General features: G+C 46.3%; 12 protein-coding genes across 12 annotated transcripts; all 12 read left to right on the top strand.

Moving 5' to 3' along the window:
- Window positions 1-521: 521 nt before the first annotated feature.
- Window positions 522-971, top strand: DQ04_03381110 (hypothetical protein; the record flags this gene model as incomplete). Its single annotated transcript, XM_009312786.1, has 1 exon — window positions 522-971. One exon carries the CDS (start codon window positions 522-524, stop codon window positions 969-971), a length of 450 nt encoding a protein of 149 aa, XP_009311061.1.
- Window positions 972-2,319: 1,348 nt separating this feature from the next.
- Window positions 2,320-3,051, top strand: DQ04_03381100 (hypothetical protein; the record flags this gene model as incomplete). Its single annotated transcript, XM_009312785.1, has 1 exon — window positions 2,320-3,051. One exon carries the CDS (start codon window positions 2,320-2,322, stop codon window positions 3,049-3,051), a length of 732 nt encoding a protein of 243 aa, XP_009311060.1.
- A 263-nt stretch (window positions 3,052-3,314) lies between these two features.
- Window positions 3,315-4,277, top strand: DQ04_03381090 (ribosome biogenesis protein NSA1; the record flags this gene model as incomplete). Its single annotated transcript, XM_009312784.1, has 1 exon — window positions 3,315-4,277. The coding sequence occupies one exon, from the start codon at window positions 3,315-3,317 to the stop codon at window positions 4,275-4,277; it is 963 nt and encodes a 320-aa protein (XP_009311059.1).
- Window positions 4,278-4,477: 200 nt separating this feature from the next.
- Window positions 4,478-4,801, top strand: DQ04_03381080 (hypothetical protein; the record flags this gene model as incomplete). The annotated part of the gene is made up of 1 exon (XM_009312783.1): window positions 4,478-4,801. The coding sequence occupies one exon, from the start codon at window positions 4,478-4,480 to the stop codon at window positions 4,799-4,801; it is 324 nt and encodes a 107-aa protein (XP_009311058.1).
- Window positions 4,802-5,391: 590 nt separating this feature from the next.
- DQ04_03381070 (hypothetical protein) lies at window positions 5,392-7,260 on the top strand (the record flags this gene model as incomplete). Its single annotated transcript, XM_009312782.1, has 1 exon — window positions 5,392-7,260. One exon carries the CDS (start codon window positions 5,392-5,394, stop codon window positions 7,258-7,260), a length of 1,869 nt encoding a protein of 622 aa, XP_009311057.1.
- Window positions 7,261-7,481: 221 nt separating this feature from the next.
- DQ04_03381060 (hypothetical protein) lies at window positions 7,482-8,426 on the top strand (the record flags this gene model as incomplete). Its single annotated transcript, XM_009312781.1, has 1 exon — window positions 7,482-8,426. The coding sequence occupies one exon, from the start codon at window positions 7,482-7,484 to the stop codon at window positions 8,424-8,426; it is 945 nt and encodes a 314-aa protein (XP_009311056.1).
- Window positions 8,427-8,658: 232 nt separating this feature from the next.
- DQ04_03381050 (hypothetical protein) lies at window positions 8,659-9,564 on the top strand (the record flags this gene model as incomplete). Its single annotated transcript, XM_009312780.1, has 1 exon — window positions 8,659-9,564. The coding sequence occupies one exon, from the start codon at window positions 8,659-8,661 to the stop codon at window positions 9,562-9,564; it is 906 nt and encodes a 301-aa protein (XP_009311055.1).
- Window positions 9,565-9,800: 236 nt separating this feature from the next.
- Window positions 9,801-10,559, top strand: DQ04_03381040 (N-acetylglucosaminyl-phosphatidylinositol-deacetylase; the record flags this gene model as incomplete). Its single annotated transcript, XM_009312779.1, has 1 exon — window positions 9,801-10,559. One exon carries the CDS (start codon window positions 9,801-9,803, stop codon window positions 10,557-10,559), a length of 759 nt encoding a protein of 252 aa, XP_009311054.1.
- Window positions 10,560-10,717: 158 nt separating this feature from the next.
- On the top strand, window positions 10,718-11,500 carry DQ04_03381030 (endonuclease III; the record flags this gene model as incomplete). Its single annotated transcript, XM_009312778.1, has 1 exon — window positions 10,718-11,500. One exon carries the CDS (start codon window positions 10,718-10,720, stop codon window positions 11,498-11,500), a length of 783 nt encoding a protein of 260 aa, XP_009311053.1.
- A 198-nt stretch (window positions 11,501-11,698) lies between these two features.
- On the top strand, window positions 11,699-12,073 carry DQ04_03381020 (RNA-binding protein; the record flags this gene model as incomplete). The annotated part of the gene is made up of 1 exon (XM_009312777.1): window positions 11,699-12,073. One exon carries the CDS (start codon window positions 11,699-11,701, stop codon window positions 12,071-12,073), a length of 375 nt encoding a protein of 124 aa, XP_009311052.1.
- A 669-nt stretch (window positions 12,074-12,742) lies between these two features.
- DQ04_03381010 (putative RNA helicase) lies at window positions 12,743-16,624 on the top strand (the record flags this gene model as incomplete). The annotated part of the gene is made up of 1 exon (XM_009312776.1): window positions 12,743-16,624. The coding sequence occupies one exon, from the start codon at window positions 12,743-12,745 to the stop codon at window positions 16,622-16,624; it is 3,882 nt and encodes a 1,293-aa protein (XP_009311051.1).
- Window positions 16,625-16,910: 286 nt separating this feature from the next.
- On the top strand, window positions 16,911-17,293 carry DQ04_03381000 (putative RNA-binding protein 5; the record flags this gene model as incomplete). The annotated part of the gene is made up of 1 exon (XM_009312775.1): window positions 16,911-17,293. A coding segment is annotated over one exon (383 nt), but the record flags the coding sequence as incomplete, so codon positions are not given.

Genomic DNA, 17,293 nt, shown 5'->3' with positions numbered 1-17,293 from the left:
TGATTCGTATTGTGTTGCTTGGGAAGAAGCCAAGCCCTCAACAAGGCATGCACACACACCTTTCTCACTCCCCTTGAAACCAGACTCAAGTATTGTTACCACCAGTCACCACAAATGAGACACAGACACGAGAGGAAATCCCACCTTCACCCCGTTCCTTGAACACACGGTGAGCACCACAAGTGTATACAGGAACAAACCAAAAAGAACACCCACCGACAACTTGATTTAGTGTCGACTTCTGCAAGATGGGCTCCTTGATCGTTTCCTTCTCAACAGCCACGTGCAGGTGAAGGATATGTCGAAGCAGCAATAACCCAACACACTTTTCCACTCAACTAGACTTGTTTCCCTCCGGACGAATTCCAAAGATAAAAGCACACACACACACTCACATATCTTAATGACCATCCAAAGGCATCACACCCCACACAGCGTCATGCGTTTCCGCCAACACCAAGATGATTTTGAATGTTACGTTCTTCCGTTTGCATAAGGCAGAACCCCCCAAGCAACCATAAATGGAGCGTTGGGCCCATACGGCTCCGCACACCAGGAGAACACAGAGGAACGTTCACAACAAAGCATTGCCCCTGCCAGTCAAGTGCTTCACACACCTGCTCTCTATCTCTTTACATTGCGCCATTCCACACCACCTAAAGAGCATAGGCGCAGTAACGAGCCACCCATCACCCCCGGCAACCCTTTCATTCCCTCGTCAGTCCTTCTCGCATCGCGCCAGCGGTGCACCAGCAGCCAATGATGCCCACAAATCGACATGTCGCATCCGCAGAATAGCAATGCGCATCCAGTGTTTTTTTGTGTTTACATCCACCCACCTCTTAAGCCCACAACTTATTTCTGCAGTAGGAGTAGACTACATCTGGAATCCAAACAAATACTGGTTGCGTGGCACATCCACATTCATCTCCGGCACCGCTGTTAATTCAGCCTCATTCTGCACGTTGTAGAGTAGGAGAAGGAGTGCTCTGACGGGCAATCTGTATATACAACTTGGTTCACGTTTTTCATTCCCCCAAAAACACTTTGCCGGCAGTGCCTACACCGTGAGATTGCTGTCAATCATCTTCACTGCTCATGGAAGAGCCCTTCCGAAGGAAGCAGAGCACCAATACAGCACCCGGCTTACACCAACCCAGCAAAAACCTCGCCAACAACATTCCCCTAGACAGATTAAAAAATCAAACTACCTATTCTCGCCGCTGTACGTAGTTACTCTTCACTGATTCACCATAATGCCTTGATGTGGTTGCTCAATTTCCATGTCCGTTACTCTACGCTCAGAAAAATGAAGGGCAGAGCACATCTTCGTCACAAACCTTACTCGCCACAGGCTTCGAGGGACATTTCTCACCAACCCAAAATGGCCCCATGCTTTGAGTGGTGATCTTCACAGCATTTCTTCATAACGATTCCCTTGTGCCGCTGTAGCCTTTTCAAAGATTTCTCAAAGCCGTGAAAAACTACCACTGCGACGGCCACCGGTGTGGCAGAACCCCGAATTCGCTATTCCCCCTTCGCAAAGGCAGCCGCAAGCAAGAAGCAACCCATTAAATGGCCTTCCCGTTTCCCATAACCACGCCAACGGCTACACTACACATTCATACCCCCGTTTCGCCTAAATCTGGCGCGATCGCTCCAGATCCTCAGCGTAGCTGCCAAGAAAGCCGTTAGGATCCAAACAAGAGGAGCATCATCGGCCATAGCGCGAAGCGGCAGAACGGCCGCAATGCCAGACAGGTAAAAAAGAAACGAAGCCCGCCATGACCACCGGAACGCATTGCAGGCCTTCGGGGGAATAGGCCACCACAAAAGAAACCCAATAAATATTCGGGGTGGCGCGAGTAGGCCTGAGGGAAGGGGCAACCATCACCGCCCCCGGGTTGAAAGCAGCGGAACGCCAACACACGCCCGCGCAAACGCGACGCAACCCTGGCCAACGCTTTCGCCCACCGAGGCGCCGAAAACATCCGACACCACGGGGCGCAAACCACCCCGCAAAACAGGGCAGCCAGAGTTGCCGAGAAGCGCGGCGGCCCCCTTCCCCCCTTCACCCCGCCCGGGCCGACCGATCGGGCCGGGACGGGCTTCGCAAAACGCGCCGTGTGGTGCGATTCCTCCGGCCTTTGGGCGCCGCAGTCTTGTTTTTTTTCTTTTGAAGGGCGGCAGGCGGGGCCGTTTGGCTTTTTGCCGCGCCCGATTCTCTTTGGCGGTGTGTGCCGGCGGTTCTCTGCTTATTTGGGTTTTTTTTCGTGTTTGGTGTGGTTTTTTTTCCTAGATGGGCCGTGGCGACGCGCAATGGATCCTGAGGGTGAAGAATATCTTGCTGACGTGGGTGACGAAAGGTTCAGGCTTGAATTAGCGCATCCAAATTCCCTTGCCGCGGATGAAAAAAAATCGTCGCGCGGTTGTGGGACTGCTTCATTCAGTGGCTCTGAGATCGACAAGCGTTCGGTTTCGTTGATTGTCGCTGGTGGCAGAGACCTGAAAGGCGAAAACAAGAAAAGGATCAACCAGTCGGGTGAGAGCAATGAAGTCCGCGATTTAAGATCTGCGCTGACGAAAAGCCGTGAAGAGTCTGAAAAGTTAGGAAGACAACTGGTAGTTATGCAGCAAAAGTTGGATGCGGAGCTCTACAATAGGAAATTGGCCGAGCAAAAGCTAAGTGTGGCGGAAAATGTGGTTGCAACGCAAAAAAAAGAAATGGTTTTGCTTCAGCGCAGCGCCCAGTTAAGTCCTGGTGACGCAAAGGATCGTAAGCTTGAAAACGCTCTCCGTGAGATAGCGTTATTGAGGTCAAAGGTTGATGAAATGAATGAAACGAAGAGCATTTCCCAGGGTGAAGGCTTTGCACAACTACGCGCGAGTGTTAGCAAGCTTTCTTCAGAAAAAAATGAACTTATCAACTGTTTAAGAAAGCAGAACAAACTCATAGATGTTTTGAAACGCCAGAAGGTCCATTTAGAAGCTGCTGTTTTAGTTGAACTCGCTGAGAAAGAAGTTGAAAGGTATTTTGACCTTGCGCGTTGATCTATTGACGTGTGCTCGGGGTGACGTTTTAAATCTTGTGACAATTATTTGGGGTATTTTTTTTTTGTTTGGCAATATTCTACCTTTAATACCATTTCTTTCGTGTTGATTTTGGTGAGTTTTTTTTTTTAGACATGGCGTGTATTACTGGAGATGACACTGGCCTGGTGAAAGTGTGGGATGTCTCGAAGAGTACAGGAGCCACGTTGTCATTCACCTACGGGGAACAGAACAGAAAAAGAGGGATTGCTGGTATGTGCTGGATGGATAGTTCCACTTCAAAACTGGCCATCTCAATGAATGACGGTGTTGTATCAATCTTGGATGTTGGAGAGCGCATGCTGGTAAGGTCAAAGAAACTAGGACTCTCTGCAGCGCTACCCAATAGTCTTTCTTTTGTGAAGGAGAAGTTTGTGGTAGTTTCCAAAAATGGTAAACTTTTGATTGCTAATGCAGAATTAGAGACGGAAAAAGCTTTTGAGTGTAATGGGCCTGTGGAGGCGTTTCACATTCATAGGAAATATGGTATGATGTCAATGGGTGGCAAAGAAAATGATCTTTGTGTTTACGATCTTTCTGCGCAGGATGTCGCAACTCCCGTGTTTCGGGCGAAGAATGTGAGGGATCACGTTTTGGATGTGCCGTACCCTGTTTACGTAACTGGGACGTGTATCATTAATCCTTTTGTGTTCTGTACAACCACGGGGTATCATCAAGTGCGCTTTTATGATCGTCGCAGCAACGAAAGACCAGTACAGGAATACGAGATTAGCCGCGAAATTGAACGAAGGCCAACCACACTGATGCAGTGGAATTGCAATAAATTTCTTATTGGAGAAGCAAGTGGTGACATACATTTGTATGACACAAGGCGTGGATTTGCGTCCAGGGCGAAATTGCGTGGTGGTGTTGGAAGTGTGCGCAGTATGACTAAACATCCTGCTGGTCATCAACTTCTTGGTGTCGCCGGTTTAGATCGCAAAGCAAGAGTATACCATGTTCCAACGGGAAAACTTCTGTTGACTATGTACACGAAGCAGAAGACGGCGTGCATCCTTTTTGACAAGCAACTACCACTTGCAGACAATACTGCAGCTTTCAGCGGCATTGTAAACTCTAAACAGCCGAGCAAGTGTACAACGCTTGGTGATGAAGTCTGGGACAATATGGATCCTGTAGTTGATGATATCACTGAAGGATGCATGTCCCTTAACAAAGCGTTATAAAAGGAGGAAGTCATAATGATCTGTGTATAAGCGTTTCTTTGCTTTTTGTTCGGTTAAGGAAAAGCTTAATATGCCTTTTTTTTTTGAAGCTTTGACCATAAAAAGCAATACAATCAGTAAAACAATGGAGTTTTTTTTGTTACTTTATCCTTTTGTCTGTACCCTGGTGATTCTACTCTTGATAGATATTAAAAGGTATAATGGCGTCCTGCAGAACTGGGCGGCTTCCGATGCCGGATGACCCGCTTTTCAATCCGACTTATATGGGCGGCCTCCGCTCGAGTGCGCGTATTGCTGGAGTTGGTTTGCTTGCTGTTATTTGGATCATGTATCAGAAGCTTCAGCACTCGCACCACTATGTCACTTACAAGGGTCCCGACAATCCGTTTGCCCGTATTCGCCATCGTCGTTACCCTGGTGGTGGTTTCGCTTTTGGTTGGGGTAACAACGGTCTGAATCGTGATTGTGGTCTGAAGGAGTGGGAGTGCTGGGCAGGCTACACCGGAAAAGAGTATACGTATTAGGCACGAGGTGTATGGAAGGGTTTTTTTTTCTTTGCGGAATAGGGTTATTTTCTATTATCATTAGCTATAGTAGTAGTGTATTGCCTAGGGCGAGAATGTTTGATTTTTTTGTTTGGTATTTTGAACGTTGGCCTCATGAGTAATTGAAATGTTTTTTACAAGCTTGATTAATCTGCGTTTTTTCGTGTTGGTGGGTTTTATTTTAGAGTTATTCTAGTAGACAGTAGATGTGCATATACTATTAGATCATGGACTCTCATTGGGACACGAAACGTGAGGACGTGACAGCCCCAGTGGTTTGTTGCGAGAGTGACTACTGGCGTGTCATTCGTGATTATTCTAAACGTATTCAGGAAGAAGAATGGATGCACAGTGGCCCATCGGCGTACTTTTCGCATGGTAAACTGCACCCTCAGGGTCAGTGACAAGAATAGTATGAGGAAATATGTCTGCTGTTTCGTTTTCTGGAATAACTAATTGGGGAATTATACTCTGTCCTTTTTTTGTGTTGTTTGTATCATTATTACCTGAATTCTTTTTTTTTTTTTTTGGGGNGGTTGTGTTTTTTTTTCTTCTAGGGGTTTCTAGTAATGGAATTGAGTGACGACAATCAGTCTCCCTTGCTTCTCGGTGAGTATATTAGATCAAATCCCTCTTCTGCCTTGAGCGCACGATGGGTATTTGATCTTCCTGAAGAGGAACAGGGAGAATGCATAGCAAAAATGATTGAAAATGCAGCTTACCAAGAAACGTGGATGGCGTACTTTGATTATGCAGAAAAAAAAGGGATACCTGTCAATGACGATATAGTCTTGGAGGCGATACACGGAGTCGGACTTGATCCTTACAGCGCTCCCTTGTGGCTGCGGGCTATTCATCTGTGCTCTGAGGGGAAAAAACGAGAGCTGTTTCAACTAGCTTTGCGAGTGCCTCTGTATCAACACGATCTGGTGTATAAGGTGTATAGCACATTTGAGCTTGAGGCGGCAAAACAAGACGGAGAGACAATGCCGAATTGTTTACCAATATCTGAAGTTGTGCGGTTTTCTGATATTCTGAAGACAGAGCCAGCTTGGCCTGACCGTTTTGTAGACGTTAAAAAATGCAGTGTGTTTCGCAGGAACCTGATTTGTTGTCAGTGGAACACCTTACTACGATCAATGTTGGATGGCTCTGAAGAAAGTCAAATTTCACACGATCTGCATGTGCGAAGAATTGAGCTTGCGTTTCGCCAGCTTTGTATCCAATTTGCATTAGAGGATGTGTGCTGGTATGCCTATGCTTGCTTTGTTGCAGTAGACATGAAAGATGAAGCACAGGCTCTAGAAATTCTTGAAAGAGGACGTGAATGTGTTGGTCAGAAGTCTATTGCATTGTGTTCCTTGGAAGCGCTGCTATCCAAGTCGGGTATTGATTCAATTAAGGCGCCAAATGACATTGTGAGTCGAGGTATTTTTGAGCAGCGATTGCTCGCCAATAGTGTTAATGATTCATTCCAAACCCGAAAACGGTTCCGGGATATTGGGAAAGCTGCTGTTGCTAAAAGTATCACAGATTGGAGAATATATTATCAGTGGGCATCTGTAGAGCAGTGCATCACTGGTGATTTGCAGATGGCTTCCAAGGTGTATGAGAGGGGCGTGTCTTCTGTCGTAAAGTCATTGAAGGACGCAATACTGTTGTCTAATGAGGCAGTAAGATACCACCTCTGGCGGCAAGACGAGCGTGAAGTTCTTGGATATGCAGAGCGTCAGATTGAGCTCCTTTCCTCTTCACAACACGAAGGGTTGGTACGCGCAGGTTGGAATAATTTGGTAAATGCTGAATCCGTCTTAGGATTGCCTTCCTTACCGAAAACGCTTCTGAGGCGTGCTGAACACTGTGTAGACTTTACACACAAATCCATGATTGAGCATTACAGAGTAGGTAATTACATCCCTTGTTCTGATGAGGACATTGAGTGGCTTGAATTTATAGACGACCTGACCAAAGCGCGTAAAGAGGAACAAGAACCTTTGTTTGAAGCAGCGACTCCTTTAAAGCACGCGACTATTGCATCAAATGTATTCTACCCATGCAATGCATTACTACCTGATCCATCTCTTTGGAGCGCTCTCGATATACGTCCCAATCGTGAACATTCCTCATCGACACAAGATGCTGATGAGGTTGTTGGTCCACGGACTCTGCGTGGCCGACTCGTGTACAAGTTAAAGGTTGACGATAAAACTGCAGCCAGGTTAAAGCGAGAGGAACAGAGGCGAAAGGAAAGGGATAGCGATGGAATGGGAGACAAGGTTCTCGGAAGTGCACACAGGGCCTTGCAGACTTTGGTGGAAAAGCTAAATTCTAGAAAGTGGAATGCAACACAATTGAGGATGTGCAGGTGTCTGAATGCCGACTGGATTATGGGTACGCTCACCAATAGTGAGTTGGATCTTGTGAGAAAACGATCCTAGTTTTGACTAGGAGAGCTGCTGTGGAGTTCTTGTTTCACACGTGAAGAAAAGCACCCGGTTAAGATTCTATGGTTGGCACTTGATCTTTTCTGTTCTTCAAATTCAGTATTTGCTCATCCCATGGATTTTTTTGTTTAGTCGGACTCTTTTTTTTTTGGTCGTAATTCTTTTTTTTTTAATTATTATTATCTTATTTTAGGTTTTCTTTTTATTTCACAGGGATGCGTCATGACGCTCTTCGTGTTTTGGGAAGTGATCCGTTTGAAGATATAACGGCAAAGACGCGTCTAAGGCAGCTGTTACAAACATATCAGGGCAGAGATAAATTGTTTAAAGTTCTTCAATACTTTCTTAGGGTAAAACTATGGATGCACGCGGTGGACTACAATCCCAACTATGTTCCTGGTGCGGAATTCAGCGCAGTTGAGAGAAGGTTAATGACCATTGTTAACACGCGGCGACTGTTTCGTGTAGGGCGTTTTGTTGGTGAGTTTGTGAGGATGAGGGTAACCTTAATCAAGTGTTCGGAACTTGTTTACATTCCGGTCAGCGGTGGAAAGTGGATTGCTGTTTTTATCCAGTGTCAGATGATATGTGATATGATAGCCCGGGCCCTAATGTGTGTTAAATCGTCATGTGAAGATGTTGCTTTTCTTGTACAAAAGGGTTTCTTTCACAGTCAGGTGGCTGACCAACTTATCAGCTTGGCTGTTCGGTGCACACTACCTGTTTTTTTGATTGACCTCTTCCTCAACACGCTACGGCTGTTACAGGGGATTCTGGACGCGTCCCGTCAAACAACAGAAAAAGAACTCCTGTTTTCAAAAGACTCATTTTCTCTGTTGTCCAGATATGATCGAGTTGACAAACTACGACGCAGAATGAGTAAAGCAAATTTTGCAAATAAGGTGAACAATGACGAAAATGAGAATCAAATTGTGGAGGTGGAAGAAGCAAATGATATAGTGGTGGGTTCGTATCAAGAACTGTTGTGGAAAGACTTTGAATTGCATTGGATCTTTGTTACAGAGTTGAAGCTGTTGCTTGATCTTTTCGTGGCCATGTCGTATCTGAAGCGCTGGGACAGTGTTCGTGGTCTAGCCAGCATATGTGGTCTCTTTTCTGGCCTTCTTTCTGTCTACAGAGTCTGGACCTACGGCCGCTGACGGTCATTCAGGTTGAACCTCAAGAGAAAAAAAACGATGGTGAACGCCCGCAGAGAATGTGTGTCTCCCCCTGCCCCCCTCTTTTTTACTCTACAAAAAAAAGTGTCTCTGGCTGATCCCTGCTTTGTTTGCTTCGCTTGCTGTTTTTTTGTTGTTGTTCTTGTTGCTTAAACTGTTTTCTTTTTGTGGGTCTCCTCCCCCTCTTCTCTTTTATCTCTAATTTATAAAGGTGATGATGATGAGTTCCAAAAAGGCACTGGCAGGCAACAAGCCTACTACTGTTTCACCATCACCGGCGGGGTCTGCCAAGCGGGAAGAAGGTGACTGGAGGAGCACCATGAAGGCATTTAGGGAGGAAGTCCAGAAATTGAAGGAGGAAAATGAGGCTCTGAAGTCAACAACAGTTGAACTAGCGAACTCATGGCAAATGACTGCTGAAAAATTGGAGTCATTGAAAGAAGAGATTTATTTATCGCAAAAAAACGTCCTGAATATGTTAGATGAGGAGTGGAAGAAGTCCGCTGACGCTGCGAAGGAGAGAAATGATTTACTACAGAGGCTAGGTGAGGCTCAAGAAAAATGTGCTTCAGCAAACATAGAAGTTTCTCGACTCGCTGGTATTCTGGAGGGAGAAAGGATTAAGAATAGCAGTGCTGTGGCGGTGCATGAAAAAGAATGGAAGGCTAAAGAGATGAAGATTCAGTTAGAGCTTGGCCTGCGGGAGAAACAGTTAGAGGAAACACAACGTGATATGAGACAGTATCTCGAAAGATATGAGGCTTCGCTTGCTGCGAAGGATAAATTGTTGGAAGAGGAAAGAGCTCAATGGGAAAATCAGCGCGAGAAATACGAGGAAGAGAAATATCGGCTTCTGATGCAGACCAAAAAGAGAGGACGTCCCCTCCGATTTTCTCCAGAGCTAGCTACAGAGAGTGGTGCTATTATGTCCAACGGGTCTTTTCTAACGCCTCAGTTCTTCAATGTGGTTACTGAAGAAGATGCTGCTCGCAGTGTATCCAAGAAGAGTCGTTTAGAGGAAGCTCGACAACAACGACGACAACACGAGCAACACCATGATGACGTGACACTAAGGAAGCTGGATAAACTCAATGACCTTAAAGACAGACTCCGTCTATAGAGTGTAGTTGAGGATACTATACGTTCTGTGTATTTTATCACCTCTTACAGTGGTATATTACAAATATACAAGAGTGGATTGATTGGGAGCTGTGTTTAGTGATCGGAATGGTATAAGCTGCTGTCAGCATTTCTGTTGGGTAGTTTTTTATCGGCTTTTGTTCTCTTTTTGTCGTTTCCTGATCTTTTTTCATTGATGTTTTCATTGTAAGTTTGTGTAGGTGTGAAGGAAAAAAAATGCCTAGTCTTTTTGTGGTGTGTGTTGTTGCGGTGGTAGCAGGGGCTCTTCTCCAGTGGCAACGCAAGGCAGCTGCAATTAGTCCACGTGTACTTGGGGATGTTCTTCTTGTTTTTGCCCATCCGGATGACGAAGCGATGTTTTTTTCTCCGTTGTTGGAATATCTGAGGCAGCATGACTTAAAAGTGCATTTTCTTTGCCTCTCAAACGGAAACTACGCGGGCCTTGGTGCGGCTCGCGAGAAGGAGCTCTATCGTAGCGGACAGTACTTTGGGGTCCACAAGAACAATGTGAAAGTTGTCAATCATCCCTCTTTGCAAGATGGGCTGAACAGATCATGGGATAGTGACCTAATTAGACAAGAAGTGTTTTCATACCTTAAAAAGGCCAAGAGTGTTCGCACGGTCGTTACATTCGACCGATGGGGAGTGTCCTACCACCCTAACCACATTGCAGTTCACAGTGGTGTTCGCTCTGCAAAAGAAAATATGCCTCCTGGGATCGTATTTTTGAATTTGCGCACCAGAGGATTGTTGAGGAAATACAGTGGGGTGCTTTCAGTCGTCAGTTACATATTTCGGGGATGTCTTCAGGAGGATCACCATCGGTTTGTTATTCTTATGCCACCTATATCAATCCTGACGAGTTTCTTTGCAATGAGGATGCATAAGACGCAGCTAGTGTGGTTTCGTTATCTTTTTGTTCTTTTTTCCTCATACACATACATAAATGAAATGGAAGAACTGAAAACAGTGTAAGGGGTTTGATATAGTGTGAAGGCATTGGCGGTATATATATATATATATATTGTTTATTTTTATTCCTGTTGGAAGGGGGATGCATCGAGTTTGGGAAGAAAGAATGTATACAACATTTCCTTTTTCTCAAAAATATTTGCTTCCCTTTAGGAGGGGTTATGAAGAAAAATGTGTTCATACCGCCGCTAAACTGGGACAAACTGTATGCCAAAATAAAAGAGATCAGGGAGACAACGGAGGCCCCGGTAGACACGGTGGGATGCTCAAAGTTATTCGACAAATCGGCCTCAAACGAAACGAGGCGGTATCAAATTCTACTTGCACTTATGCTCAGCGCTCAAACAAAAGATCATGTAACTGCAGCAGCAATGCATTCGTTGATTGAGCATGGCTGCACACCGGAGGTAATAGCAAAAATGCCTGCGAAGAAGCTCGATGAGTTTATTTCGAAAGTGGGTTTTCATAACATGAAGACGAAACATATCAAAGGAGCAACTGACTCTATTTTAAAGCGACACCAAGGATGTGTGCCGCAATCTTACGAGGAACTGATTGCTCTTCCAGGTGTGGGGCCCAAAATGGCACATATATTCCTACAAGCAGCTGACGGTGTGGTGGTTGGCATCGGAGTGGATACGCATGTTCACCGCATAGCGCAGCGTTTCAATTGGGTGCCAATGACAGTGAAGACACCGGAAGATACACGAAAGGCACTTGAATCTTGGCTTCCGCGCGAGTATTGGGGTGAGATTAATGAGGTTTTAGTGGGATTAGGGCAAACTGTATGTTCTCCTCGCTTTCCACACTGCTCTGAGTGTGCAGCTAGGCAATTGTGCCCTAGCGCCTTTAAAGAAAGTAGACAAGGTGGAAAACGGCAAAGGGTTCTTGATATTGAGGATATCGAAAAAACGAGACCCTATAAAAGTTCTAAGCGAGGTTGAGGTTTTTTGTCTTATTGTGTTGTAGCACGTTTCAATTTTTCTCTAATTTTGGGGCTCTCCGCGGTGTCGGGAGTGTGGTGATGGAAACAGGCATACTACTACATTGATTGAAGCTCCTTTGTTGTTCTCGTCCCCGTTTTTTTTTTTCGTTTTTGCATCGAATAGAATAACGAAGTGAACGCTCACTCTCAATTAAAAATGTCCTTCGAATCACCGTACAATCGCAACGTGTACATTGCAAGTCTCCCGCGCAACTACACAGATGAAGAGCTTCGTGCATTGTTTGCGCCTTACGGGAAAATCGTCTCCACAGCCCTTGTGAAGGACAAAAACACGGGGTTGTGCAAAGGTTACGGATTCGTGCTTATGGAAAGGCACCAAGACGCATACAACGCTGTTATTGCTCTTCAAGGCCATACTGTTGGCAACACTCGTGTTCAAGTGCGCCTTGCCCGACCAGAGGCCTCGGCGAAGAAGGTTTATCCTCTTTTTTGCCAGCAAGCGATGCTATACAACGTCGCGGAGCCTGCGGTTGTCCTGGTATATCCACAGCCCTACATAATGGGACAGTGAACAAGAGAACACCACATATAAAATTACTACTATAAAAGAGTGTATTCCCATGTTTTTTTTTCTTTTTTCGTGTTCTGTAGATTCTTTTACAAACTTATGAAAGACAACTTCTTACGATGCAACAACCAACCGGCCAGTGCCCAACAGCTGATCCGCGCAGAGATGTCAGAGTTCAGCAATTTCACGGAGCCATTTTTTTATTATTATTATTCCATCTCCTTTTGGTCTTTATGAGTACGTGCTGAAAAGAAATGCAAGGCAAGGGTCAATTTCGTCAAGAAAAAAATGTGGAAAACGAACGAAAAAAGTCACGGTAATAATAAAAAAGGAAAATGAATACAAACTCGATATAAACAGTGAGAACGAATTGCAACAAACAGGATCAGATATCAATGATTTCCCCAAAAAAAAGGATAAGGGCCCAAGAGGCTCTTCTTCGTCATCAGCTGTTGTTGAGTTTCTTTTGAGGGACATTACGTGCACTGGGGTGTGTGTCTACCCTATTGTTTCTGTTTGCTTAGATGCGCATGTTTGCGCTTTGCTCTATGATTCTCCTTCTCTAGTGTGCCTTCTCTTTTCCTTTTTGTTTGCTCCTTCATCTGTTTCTATTCCCCACCCGGTAGTAGTAATTGTGGTGGTGGTGGTAGTAGTCGGAGTAGAAGTGAAGGTATGGGTCCGAATAGACAGCGAAAGGCGAGGGAGCCCGCACGCGGTCGGGGGCGTGGGCGTGGTGGACGCGGTGCTGCACCACCGCCAAAGGCGCCACCCTCGATGCTCTCCCGCGCTGGGAGAGACATGATCATTGATGTCCTTCATCATGCAGCAACCGGTGGTGTGGTGCCTGTCCCCGAAAAGCATTTTGACCCAAGTTCGGGGTCGCGTATTACGTTTCAACGTAACTTGCCGCTAACTCCTTCAGAAATCCTGCAAAGGCTTTACGAAGGACTTGGTTTCCCACCAGACCTTACCACACAGTACGTGACGGATCTAATGGGGGAATCAAGGCTACCACCCTTTACTTCCATTACGGAATTGTTAAGTGAAGGTGGGCTCTGTCAGCCGTTTCTCGTGAAGAGTTGTTTTGATTTGTTCTCGTATATGTTGTGGTATAGTCGAGAAGAGGTGGAGGTGATTCTGACAGATGAAGAGGGGGATCAAATACTTGAAGGGGAGGTTGAAGCTGTACAAACATTGTTTGAGGACAGCTTCTTGGGCATGAGGAACTTTGATGATGACGATGTCGAGGACCGTGAGCTTTACTTCTCTTTTTTGACCGAAAATGAGAAGGGTGTGCTGATCTCTGTTCGCATCCCTGACCACTACCCTGTTGACCCACCTCTTGTGTTTATTCAGCCGCGCAAACAACAGGTTGGTGGGGGGTTGCCTATTCTAGCCGTTCTTCCGTCAGACACGAAGGAGGTATCTGCTGCTGCGCGTCGGTCCGTGCTGGATGCTGCGGTTGAAGCTATTAATGGTCTTGCAGGTGAAGGCTGTCTTGTGGCTTTACTCTCTGCTGTTCATGGAGCTGTTTCGTCGATTAGTGATCTACCTAGGCCAGAAAACGAGCGGCAATCACTAAAGGAACAGCAGACCGCCAGAGATGAGAAAACTACTTTAGCCGCACAACGAGAGGCGTTCGCGGGCGCTCTAACAGCTCCTCAGAGAGCTCCTTCGCCGACTGATGATGCCCGTCCTGCGTCGTGCTTTATGCCACCGAAAGTTGAGCTCAATACAGTCGATTACACACATCGTGAGGAGGATTATATACGTCGTGAATTTCTGAAGCGTGATAAGGAACTTGACACCAAACTAATGATGGAATGGGAAACACTTAAAATTGCTGGAACAATGAAAAATGCACGTGCACAATTGCCCGCCTTTCAGGCTCGTGAAGAGCTTCAAGAAGCACTTTCAAGGCATCAGGTTGTAGTTATTGGTGGCGAGACCGGTAGCGGCAAGACGACACAGATACCGCAGTATCTTTATGAGTTTATGTGTGAAGAAGGTAGAGGTAGTTCAGCTAATATAGTGTGTACTCAACCGAGAAGGCTGGCTGCAACGTCTGTCGCTCTTCGGGTTGCAGAGGAACGTGATGAAGCAGTGGGTGGTGTGGTGGGCTATACAATTCGTCTGGAAAATTGTGTTTCGAGGCGTACACAGATAACCTACTGCACCACAGGTATCGTTTTGCGACGTCTGCAGGTCGAGAAGTTTCTGGGTCGTGTCAGCCACATTGTCGTGGACGAGATCCATGAGCGTGGCGTAGATACGGACTTTCTGCTCATCCTACTGCGTGACCTCATCAAGCGTCGAGCAGACCTAAAGGTGGTGTTGATGAGCGCAACAATGGACTCCGGGCTCTTTGCCCGTTATTTTGGTGGGGCCCCCATTATTTCTATTCAAGGTCGCACATTCCCTGTGCAAGTCTTTCATTTAGAGGATGTCATTCCCATGGTTGGTTATACACTTGAGGACGGGTCACCGTACGCTAAGTGGGAGGTGAGGAAAGAAGAGCGGCGTCGTAACACACGAAAGCATATGACAAGTATTGACTTTGACGAGGTTGAAGAAGCGTGTGAGATAGTCGCGGACGAGCAAAGCCTTGTTGCGAAGATGAATGTGGCGCCGAAAACTCTAGAGACAGTTCTAAGGATGAACCTTGACATCATCAATTACGAACTCATTGAGTATATTGTCGCGCACATCGACACTGTGATGAGAATGGAGGGAGCCATTTTGGTTTTTCTTCCTGGTATGGCAGAGATAGTGCGGTGTATGGAACAACTAAGGTCTAACCCCAAGCTGGCCCAAAGTTGCTTGATTTATAATCTTCATAGTTCTTTGGGTTCGTCAGAGCAACAAGGTGTCTTTCGGCGGCCACCGAAAGGGAAACGCAAAGTAGTCATCGGAACGAACATTATGGAGACCTCTATTACCATTGATGATGCAGTATTCGTCATCGACAGTGGCAAGGCTAAAGAAAATCGATACGACGCTAAGAAAAGTCTCTCACAGTTGGTGACAGTGAATGTGTCAAAAGCAAACTGCCGACAGCGCCAAGGGCGTGCCGGACGTGTGAGGGAAGGTTTTTGTTTTCGCTTGTTCACCAATGCACAATTCGAGGCATTGGAGGATCATCAACTATGCGAAATGCATCGCGTACCCCTTGAAAGTCTTGTCCTGCAGATCTATTCACTCAATTTGGGTGATGAAGTGGAGTACCTTCAAAAGGCTCTTTCGCCACCTGAGGAGCGCGCAGTGCGAAGTAGTGTTAAAGCTCTTACAACTCTTGGAGCACTAACGTTTAATAAGCACCTAACATCTCTTGGACAGCACTTGGCAAACTTGCCGCTAGATGTGCGCATTGGAAAAATGATTATTCATGGGGCTATTTTGCACTGTGTGGATCCAGTGTTGACGATTGCAGCTTGTCTTGCCATACGAAGTCCTTTTCTGTCCGCGATGGATTATAAAACTGAGGTGGAGGGAGTACGGAAAGCACTTGCTGGTGAATACATGTCAGATCATTTGGTGTCATGGTTCGCCTATGCTCGCTGGATCGCGGTGCAACATAAGGAGGGAAATTCTGCTGGAAGGAACTTCTGCACTCGTTACTATCTCTCCCCGGCAACCCTCCGACAGATTCAGGCAACTAAACGACAGTATGAACGTTACCTCTTCGAGGCAGGTTTCATCGAGGACAAACCGACTCAGACATCTCCTGATCGTTTCCTTTATGAGCCTGTTATCACCCTTGACGACTGTATTTACGAGTCTGGTGGGGCGCTTTTCAACACCAACGCTCGGAGTGTAAAGTGCATTCTCTCCTGTATTGTTGCTGGCCTTTACCCAAACATCGCTCGAGTGAAAACCAATGCGAATAGAAAAGGGGGTTGCTTTGTTAATATCACGACATTTGATGGGTCGGAGGTTTTGGTTCATCCCTCTAGTGTTGCAGGCAAAGAAAAGAGGTTCACCTCGCCTCTTCTCGTATATGTCGACAAGGTGAAGACGTCTGCCACGTTTTTGCGAGACGTTTCGATGGTGACACCGTTGCATGTTATACTTTTTAGCGGTGGTAAGTTGGAGTACCTACCAAAGTATGGTGAGCTTGTGGTGGATGAAATGACTGCTTTTAAGTGTCAGAGTGAGGATGCAGCATTATTGAAACATCTAAAGGACCAACTTGACTCCGCCCTTAGCCAAAAAATTAATGATCCCTCACAGAGCTGGGAATCGGCCAGCAGCGTGGTTGTTCGTGCTATCCTTAAGCTGCTAAAGGATGATTTTGAGAGCGTGAGAAACTTAACCATCGTCGATAGGCGGCAGCCCCAAGTTCCTCTCACAGCTCCTTTGGCTCCACCCGAAGAAACTGAGAAAAACCAGAGAGAGGCGAAGAAGTCTTGTTTCTTCTGTGGTGAAGTGGACCATGTGGCTCGGTGCTGTCCTCGTAAGTTGGCAGCACCAAAAGGAGGTCCAAGTGTTCGTTGCTTTGTTTGTGGCGACTGGCATCACCCAACGGAGTGCACAGTTGTGGCCTCCATTTCCTGAAGACGCAAAGGTACGACAATTTTGTTCACTGTGAAAATAAAAATACGAAACAAACGCGTCGATGGCATACTTATTTGTGGCGAGCCCCTCCGTTTGGCAAAGAGGGAGATGGGAGGGGTTGAAGAACGATGCATGGTACTGTTACTTCTTTTTCATTCTTGTTCTGTTCTTTTAATGGATAGCCGAGCAGCAAAGTGAGCAGCGTGTATTGCCCTTTTTAAGCAAAAAAAAAGGGAAACAAAAGGGAACAAGAAAAGAAGAACGGTAAAAGGCAAAACAAAAGATAATGATTACTCAAACGCCGGTAGACCAATCGGAATTCGGGCGCAACGTGTATGTTGCAAGCCTCCCCATTGAATTTGACGATGAGCAACTATTTAACCTATTTGCACCGTACGGCCCCATTACTTCAGCACGAATTATGCGAGCGAAGGGAACGCGGCAGTCCAAGGGATACGGATTTGTTCTGTACAGAAATCCGCGTTCGGCGGAGCTGGCGATTTCAAACCTTGTTGGCCATGTGATAGGTGGCAACAGAATCCAGGTGCGTCTGGCGCACCCCGATGCCTCCTTCGCGTACAGTGGTCAGCGGGGTGCCCGCAGCAGCAGTAACTCCACACCAGGCAGTCGCCCGTTGCAGGGGACGCCACCAACAACACCGCCTCAGCA

This window comes from Trypanosoma grayi (assembly GCF_000691245.1).
Source record: "Trypanosoma grayi strain ANR4 Tgr_338_V1, whole genome shotgun sequence".
Taxonomy (NCBI): domain Eukaryota; phylum Euglenozoa; class Kinetoplastea; order Trypanosomatida; family Trypanosomatidae; genus Trypanosoma; species Trypanosoma grayi.
This window is presented reverse-complemented; position numbering and strand designations above follow the sequence as displayed.